Raw genomic sequence first — 8,990 nt, forward strand, 5'->3', positions numbered from 1 at the left:
ATTTATACAAATAGAAAAAAATTGATTAAAACAATTTTTATTTTTATACCGGGAATTAATGATTTGACCAATTCCTCCGTATCTAAAGACCTTGAAAAAGACGGGAGAAAGAAAGAAAAAAAGAAGGTTCCTTGTGAGAGTAAGATGATGTTTGGGATTAGAGGCATAAGCCTCCATTAAAGCAAAAACTAAACCACACCTTGTGCCCCCATTGACCCCACCGCCAAACCCCCAAATCACGTCCACCCACACGCTCCCACACTCTTTACCTCTTCTTGCTTTCCATCCCGTTTCCCTCACCAAACCCCCCACTTCCCCCTCTAAAAAAACACTGTTCTGGAAACAACTCAGGAAAATAAATAAATAAATAAATAAAACGAAGGAGGGAAGAAGAAGAAGATGTTCCGTGATGTTTCAAGCTGCAACACCTACAACTATGGCGATGCCTTGTATTGGGACTCCCGTTATATTCAAGAAGCTGGTGGTGCCTTTGACTGGTACCAACGTTACTCTTCTCTTCGCCCTTTTGTTCGTCGCTATGTCCCTACTTCCTCTCGTGTTCTCATGGTCGGCTGTGGAAATGCCCGTAATTTTCTCCTCACCGCCTCTCTTTTTTTTAATTACTATTTCTAAATAACTACTTTTAAATGGCATTCTTGGTTGGTGTTTTCTGATTCACTTAACTAACTGCATGATATTGTGTTTGCTGAGCAAGTGTGGGAAAAAGGGTAATGGATGAAATATTGAATTTTGACGGATTTGGTTGTTTAGGCCTATGGGTTTGCAACTTCAAATCTAGGGTTTTGCTTGCATGCTAAGTGTGGGAAATGTCGTAAAAGAAAATCAAAGAAAGCATTTTTCATATATGTTAAGGGGATTACTTTTGTGAGAAAAAATGCTTCTATTTTTTTTTTTTGGTAGTTATGTCTGAGGATATGGCCAAGGATGGATATGAAGACATTATGAACATTGATATTTCCTCAGTGGCTATTGACATGATGAGAAGGAAATATGAGTTTGTTCCTCAGCTGAAATGTATCCTTCTTTTTAACTATGAGAGAATGCGGGGAAAGCCTCTCAACACTTTACTTTTGTTTTTGGTGATTCTTGCATTGTGTTCCATTTGCTATACCTGTTTCTGTGGTTTCCTTGATGGACCCTAAATAGACATGCAAATGGATGTCAGGGATATGAGTTTTTTCCCAGATGAATCTTTTGACAGTGTTATGGATAAAGGTATGGCATCATGTTTCCATTAGTTTGTCAAAAGTTGCTGACTTTCTGCTTCAAATGCTAATGAAACTTAATTTTTTTGTTGTTTCTGAATCGCTACTCATGAGCTGCTCGAAATTTGATTTAGGAACTCTTGATTCTTTGATGGTATGATACGTTTTTCAAATGCTTGAACTGTTTCTTTTGTTTGCTTTATAAACTCTAAAGGTTTGTTCTTTTTATGTGTTTCAGTGTGGCACTGATGCTCCAATAAGTGCTTCTCGGATGTTAGGCGAAGTGAGCAGGTTCTAAACTTAATGGTCTTTGTTACATAGATCCCTTATTTTGTAACGTGAACCTGTTGTTTGATTTCCCTAGAGACATATAGTATTGTCAAATAGGAGTTGCCTCAATTGTTAATGCTCTCATTTTTGGAATTGCTAGCTAAATGCCCTTTTGTTTTCTTCTTGGTAGACTTCTCAAACCCGGAGGGACCTATATGCTGGTAACCATTTCCCAAATCCGAAAACTCGATTCTAGCACTGTTCCCTTTTTTTTTTACTCTGAAACTTCAAAATGGATGACATGTTTGTAATTAAATGTGCCTTTACCAGATAACTTACGGTGATCCTTCAGCAAGGATGCCTCATTTGAACCGGCCAGTGTATGGTTGGAATATATTTTTGTACAACCTACGTAAGTTCTATTTCTTTTCATTTATGCGTTTGACTATCTTTCATATCATATGGTTTCAGATTACTGTTGTTTCTTCTGAAAAAATTCTGGAATTATGCAAATATTTTAGTCGTGGGACTGGGAATTTCAAATGCTAGTTAGGATTTCCTTCTTTTGTGACTATGTTAATCTTGCACGACTTTGCCCGATTGGATTATGTTTCTCTAATCATTAAGAGAACCACCTAAAGCCCATTTTGTACTCTCTTTGCTTTATCCCTCCGCCTTGTTCTTTTGTTGGAATTTGAATCCCCACTTTGCCTGGCTTTCTTGATCTGAGGAAACACGGATCAGAGGGCGTTACTTCTTTAGGAACTTAAATGGTGCTAGCATTTCTCCTTTGCTACTCTTCCCACAATTACTTCTAGACACTCTAAAGCCAGAGATCTTTCCAAGAAGCTATCTAAATAAGATGACCAAATAAAAGGTCTTTTTATTGTAATCCAAACATGCTGATGTTCTTTCTAGAAACCAATGCTGTCCTACCCTTGCATGCAATGGGGTGTCAAACACAATGGCGATGTCTATCAGGGAGATTCAGATAGGGTAAGTCAGTTAGGACATTACCGAACTTTGTTCATTTCCCCCCAAAGAACCGAGATAGTCTTTGTCTCATAGAATCATCCTTAACATCCTATGTTGTATGTGTAAGAAAAAAAGGTGTACTGGCTCCATTCATTTAATTGTTTGCATATAAAAAATTCAAAAGGATATGTAATTTCTGCATCATTACCAGCAAGTCCATTGGTCACAAGGAAGAAGGAACCTTAGTTTTAGCGTGTTTCAAACTGTTTTCTTAACGCACTTTTTGTTTCATCTGCAGCCAGACCGGATTTTAAGAGGCCTGGAGGTTGTTCATCGACAAAGTCGTACTTGGAGCCAATTCCAATCACGGAAAAGGGATTACTTCCTGCGGACTTTGTTTTGGAAGACCCGGATTCTCACTTCATATATGTTTGCAAAAAGATGGATGACACAGAGCTAAGGAACATACCCACCTATCCATTAACATCTGAGATTTTATAGTGAAAAGAGTAAAATGAATGAAGTGCAGAGGTAGCATTTTATACTGTTTTCACAAGCTTCAACATCACATCTGGATTCATAAGCATTTGTATAATTATTGTTACCACTTAGGACATTTTAGTAGGGAAAAAAATATTGTTTGTAACCCAGAAAAAGGAATTCTGTATTATTTTTTTTGTGGTTTGAAATATTAAGTCTGCTGTTGGACACAAATAAAATGCAAAACATTCAGCTTATAATTATGTTTTTAGTGGATTAATACTCGCATTTTGTCAAAAGGTCCAAATGAAGGTTTATTACTTGCTTTTCTCCACCAGGGAGATTTTTTCCCTATTAGCTGTTAAAACACTTAAATTCGACTGTGGGATAAATTTTCATTTATGTGGAGAATGAGGTCAGTGATTTATTGGTTAAATCGGTGGGTTTAATTAGTTTTATTTAGTAATTCATCAATTTTTAATTATAATCGAATAAGATTGGTTTTAATTGAATCCAGTTGGATAAATCAATTTATTTATGAATTTTAATAGGGATGATATTTATGAAAATTATTATTTATTTTTGTAGATTCATATGCTGCAAATTTGGATAGTATACATATTCAAATGCCATAGTTACTCGGATATCAATTATCAGGATTTACATTGTTTATTGAGGTAATAGGTGTAGATTTTGATTTGATGCTTATAATTTTGATTATACATATAAAAAGAATTTTATTGCCTTTGAATTTGGACTTTTCTGGGGTTGGATGCCTGAAAAAATGATTGGAAATTTTAAAATATCTAAATATTTAATTAGACTTGGATAGTAACCAACAATATAAAACATTTTAGGGAGAGAAAGAAGGAACTTGGGAAATAAAGCTTAAAAAAAGCATTGTTGTAAAATGGTAGCAGTAGTGGCAAAAAAGGGAGAATTTAAAACATTGTGACTCTTCTCCAAATTTGGTACATACATACTACCAAAATCCGATAGATATATGTAGAGGTAGATTTTAGCAGATATGGTAAATCCAAAGATGCAATTTATAGCAACCAAAATCCCCCCTTCTCAAAGATTTAGCATTATTATATATATAGCAAAAATCAAAGATTCAAATTCAACCATTAAAACTCCCAAAAATGGAAAATTGATACTTTCTAAGTGGTAAATGCAAAGGTGGGGTCCAGCACCAGTACCTAAAAATGTAATCTCTCTCCAAATGTGGCGAAGGGAAATCATGCGAGGCACTCTAAATAGAATTACAGAGCGCCATGCAAGAACTTGTCGTTTCCAGTCTCTAAAAAACGCCTTTCCTTTTTCAGTTTTTTTTTTTTAAATCTTCTCTTTTCACTAAAATTAGCATTCCTTTCTTTCTTTTTAATGATCAAAAGCAAAATTTAAACTCAAGGCGAATAGTTGTTGGTCTTTCTTCTTTTGTCTCTCAAACATTGAATTGAATTTTTTTGCCTCTTGTTTTCTGTTTTTCTAGAAGAAACAGAGAAGAGAAAAAAAAAATGGGTAGGGGGAAAATAGAGATAAAGAGAATAGAGAATGCTAATAGCAGGCAAGTTACATTCTCCAAGAGGCGTGCTGGGTTGCTTAAGAAGGCTAAGGAACTGGCTATTCTATGTGATGCTGAGGTTGCTGTCATCATTTTCTCCAATACTGGCAAGCTATTTGAGTTTTCCAGTTCTGGGTATATATTTATATATTTAAAAAATGAATTTTCTTTTTTCTTCTTTTATGTTCTTATCATTGCATGAGTTGGTTTTTTTTTTGGTTGGATTATAACTGAGGCTTACCCTTTATTATTTATGACATTTTTCATTACTTTTGATGATCATAATGGTGTAGTTTAGTGGGTTTTGGGAATTTTGATTTGTTTGAATTCCTGCATGTTTGTTTGAATTTGTTTCTGCTGATACTTTCGACTTTCTGTTATTTTCTGTCATTTTGTTATGAAATTTTCAGCCCTGCCATTTTTCTCCCTTTCAAAATTGTTATATTTGATGATCCACAGTACGTTTATTATTATCTTAAGGAAAAAAAAGGCTAAATTTTGTTCAATGAACTTTTTAACTGGGAAAAAAATGGGTTTGAGGAAGAAACAACTTTTTGTAGAATTGTGTTTTTATGTTACCTTTTGTTCCTTAATTGTTGCTTTGCATGTTTGGATTGCAAGTGTTCATGTAAATTTAAATTTTTCACTTTTTCCTGAGACACGTTAAATTTATTTATTGTTACTGTAAGGTTTTGTTTGGGATTGCAAGGATAGAATATTTTCAAAATTCTTAACATTTGTTTGTTTGCTTGCTTTTCTACCTACATCAGTGAGAAGCTATATTCCTTTTATATCTCAACTGAGTTTCTCATTGAGATTTCAATAGAAACTTGGTATCTTTGGAGTGTTGGCCTTTGATGACAAGCACATGTTAATCAATGTGTGTGTCTACATGTTAGCTCCAGGGATAACAGATTAGTGAGATAGGGGAGGCATCCTGCTATAGGAGATTAGAAAGTGCGTGTTGATTGGGCTCATAGTCTAACTTTATGTAATGGGAGGGATGAATGTTCTAATATAAAGACTATGCACCTAATTTCTTCTTTTTAGAGAGAAAGGTATTGTCTTATTCATTTGTTCGTGCAGCATGAAGAAAACATTTTCTAGATACAACAAGTGTTTGCAAGGTTCTACCGAGATGGCTCTAGTCGAACATAAAGCAGAGGTAATCTGCATTTTATGCTTTACATACACAAATCCGGTTTCCATTGGTCTTGAAACAACATATTTCAATTTCTTCATCTGTATGTGGTTACTACCAGTTGAAACATAAGTTGACTAAATTTTCTTTTCCAAATATGTTTCTGTTTCATTTATTTATTTTTCCTTGCTATGGTTTTATGCTGAAAGTATACATATGGATGATTTCAAGTGTACACTTGTTTGCAGAAACAAGTCTGTAAGGAGGCGGATAATCTGAAGGATGAAGTTGCAAAGCTGCAAATGAAACAGTTGTATGTCATCTTAATTACCTGTTTTGTTTTAAGTGTTATATTTTTCTCCAATACAGATAAATTACTTTTCCTTAAAATAATTGTTTCTTTTTTCTGATTTTGTAGACAGCTGTTGGGTAAGAACTTGACCAGCGTGAGCTTGAAAGAGCTTGAGGTCCTGGAGCAGCAGCTAAGTGAAGGGTTGTTATCAGTGAAGGAGAAGAAGGTTGTATGACATTTTCTCCAAATTCAACAGATCAATTAAGTTAATTGCACACTCATTTCTAGAAACAGTCTGTTACCTTTAGAGGACTTAATAGGAATCCTACCATTTCAGGAACAACTGCTTATGGAACAACTAGAGCAATCGAGATTACAGGTATGCCAGATCCCACTCTGCATGTCCTGTTATATATATATAGAGAGAGAGTTAACTTTTTATGTCTTTGTTTTGTCTAAAAAAAATCATATTTTTGAACAATTAAGATGGGTGCTCAAGTTATCTCCAATTATAATTTCATTTTTCAAAGAAAATCAGATCCTGATCACTTTTGGAGAATGCTTGGTTATACTTGTGTGGAGGAGGCAAGGTCTAATGAAACTTGTAACACATTGGCTATAAACACCTGAAGTTACTCTAAAGTGAGAATATTAAGGATGGCAGTATTGAAATGGTTGGAACCAGAAGGATGGGACGAAAGTGGGAAATGAAAAGTTTATGGAAAGTAGTTACATTTGTGAAATATCTCACACTGAGAATGGCTAAAAGTTACAGTTCCATGCATCTTTCCTGTTGTGTATCAGACAATGAAGTGGATTAAAATCTATTCATTTAAAAACGATTGTTTTTTTTAAACCTTCAAGTTAATTATTAGTCTAATTGAATTTCTGTTTCCAGGAGCAGCGGGTGATGCTTGAGAATGAAACTTTACGCAGGCAGGCAAGTTATATTTCCCTTTACAAACCTGGAAATCATTCATTATGGTCACCTGAAACTATTTTTATTTTTGCCGAACAATGCAGGTTGAGGAGCTAAGAGGTTTCTTTCCATCAACTGATCACCTGGTCCGATCCTATCTTGAGTACTATCCTGTTGAAAGGAAGAATTCTCTGATGAGCCATAACGTTCGTGGTCCAGATGTGACCTGTGCTTGCAACCTTGAAAAGGGAGATTCAGACACGACCTTGTATTTGGGGTATTTATTTCTTACATTTGGGAACACTTGGGAAACAATAAGAACTGAGTTATACTATTATCAAAGTATTGCCCTTATCATGCTATTTTAGTCAAATCTTTTACTATATTGTTTAGTCTCAAACAATGTCCCTCTTTGATATCAGGTTGCCTAGTGATCATCACAAGAGAAAGAAACCTGAAAGAGAAAGCCATTCCAATGACTCAGAGAGCCAGTAGGGGCCAATATGATTCTTTCCTTAATGCTGTTCCCTTTGCCTCTCTAATGGGGATGACAAAACCAAGATATGGATCTGTTACAAGTGACTCTCGTTTGGTAGTTTTTTAAAGAACTATTTGTCCAAATTACAGAAGTAAACACAGTGAAGTTATAGATGTTTATTTTCAGGTAATGGATACACTTTAGGTGAAAGAGCGAGGATATTCGCAAATAGGCTTTCCTTTTTGTATCTAAATGGTCCTAGTTTTGCTTTCCATTGCAATTTCCCATTACCAACATGAATTAATGAGGTTGCAGTTCAGTGTTTCATTTGGTGACTCAGAAAATTTTGTTCTATTTCCGGACTTTAGCAAGAAAAACTGTTCTATTTCCATTAATAATTTTGAAGATACAATATATAAAAAAAATGTCACACAAATGTGTATGTACGTATTTTTTCTTCTATTTACATAAGAAACTGGGGATTTTGATGTTATTGCTTGCGTTGCCGAACACCGTTAAGCAGTTCATTTCTGGCTGCCAATACACTCGAAAACAGGGCATCCACTTGCTTTTCTAAAGCATCCATCTCCTTCTCGAAAACACCTAACTTTCCACCGAAATCCATGGCTGCATCACTGGTTTTCCCAGAAAGGATTGCTGATACTAGGGAATTTGCTGCACTGTTCAGCTCCTTAACCTCTTTTAATGTCTCACCTTTCTCCACCATAACCTCAAAAACACATGAATCTACATCAATTAACAAAGCAGAATTGAACCTGACAATCACTTGTTTGATCTCCAAGTATGGTTTGGTCTCTCCAGACAAGGTAGCCAAAACAACCCCAAATACCCATAACCCAACACTCTTTACCTCCATCAAAGCTTCATGGACTACCCTTTCCTTGCAAGAAGACAATTTCCCCTCACCACCTTCCTTGTTTCTCACTAGTCCCTTTAAGTCCTTGCTTGAACTTTGGGACTGGATTGCTTTGAGATGTTCAATCGCCGTAGAAGGTGAACTCTCCACAAGGTTCAGAGCATGAGCAAAGGAAAGCCGAGCCTGTGCCAAGTGAGAAAGAGAAGAAGTAACACAGTTGAGAAGCTCCAGTAAATGCAAGCCGTAGTTAAGATACTCATCGAGGGAAGCAACATCCCAGAAGCTCAAGGGGTAGTCTATATCCCCAACCAGCTTCAGAAACGCCTTGTTGATAACAGGAAGTAACTCAAAACATCGCTGAATCCATGAAAAAGACAAGATTTCTGAACCAGGTTTTGGATGCAACAACTGATTCACACAATTCGAAACATCAGACCGAAAAGCCTGTAGAGAAGCTGACAAAGCATCAACCTCTGCTTGGTGGTGGTGGTGGTGGTGGTAGTGATTTTCCAGCTTGTGGTATAATTTACTAAGCCTTTGTACCAAGAGTACCATTGAAGACAACAACAGAAGTTTTTTTGGGTTTAGTTTTGTTGATAAGGTTTCGTTTGAGTTTGGGTAAGATTGTTGAAATTTGGTTTATTTATAGAAAGAAGGAAAGTCAAGAGGTTGGTGTTGCTTCAGCTCAACATAAAACAGCAGAAGTTGCAAAACAATAGGCCACCATATTAGCTGTAGTCAAATGTTCTTATCCTGTTTTTTTTT

The 8,990-nt window shown here is 35.7% G+C and overlaps 3 protein-coding genes across 3 annotated transcripts; 2 read left to right on the top strand and 1 right to left on the bottom strand.

The window, feature by feature from the left end:
- Positions 1-285: 285 nt before the first annotated feature.
- LOC105791735 (uncharacterized) lies at positions 286-3,211 on the top strand. Its single transcript, XM_012619942.2, has 8 exons — positions 286-586; positions 922-1,035; positions 1,168-1,236; positions 1,361-1,380; positions 1,465-1,517; positions 1,687-1,717; positions 1,827-1,908; positions 2,770-3,211. Exons 1-8 carry the CDS (start codon positions 400-402, stop codon positions 2,970-2,972), a joined length of 759 nt encoding a protein of 252 aa, XP_012475396.1. The 5' UTR covers positions 286-399; the 3' UTR covers positions 2,973-3,211.
- Positions 3,212-4,203: 992 nt separating this feature from the next.
- On the top strand, positions 4,204-7,675 carry LOC105791736 (agamous-like MADS-box protein AGL15). The gene is made up of 8 exons (XM_012619943.2): positions 4,204-4,653; positions 5,605-5,683; positions 5,908-5,972; positions 6,078-6,177; positions 6,289-6,330; positions 6,850-6,891; positions 6,975-7,147; positions 7,293-7,675. The coding sequence occupies exons 1-8, from the start codon at positions 4,472-4,474 to the stop codon at positions 7,363-7,365; spliced, it is 756 nt and encodes a 251-aa protein (XP_012475397.1). The 5' UTR covers positions 4,204-4,471; the 3' UTR covers positions 7,366-7,675.
- Positions 7,676-7,838: 163 nt separating this feature from the next.
- Positions 7,839-8,780, bottom strand: LOC105793365 (protein BPS1, chloroplastic). Its single transcript, XM_012622279.1, has one exon. The coding sequence runs from the start codon at positions 8,778-8,780 to the stop codon at positions 7,839-7,841; it is 942 nt and encodes a 313-aa protein (XP_012477733.1).
- Between the last annotated feature and the right edge of the window lie 210 nt (positions 8,781-8,990).

Source organism: Gossypium raimondii, chromosome 8, assembly GCF_025698545.1.
Source record: "Gossypium raimondii isolate GPD5lz chromosome 8, ASM2569854v1, whole genome shotgun sequence".
Lineage (NCBI taxonomy): Eukaryota > Viridiplantae > Streptophyta > Magnoliopsida > Malvales > Malvaceae > Gossypium > Gossypium raimondii.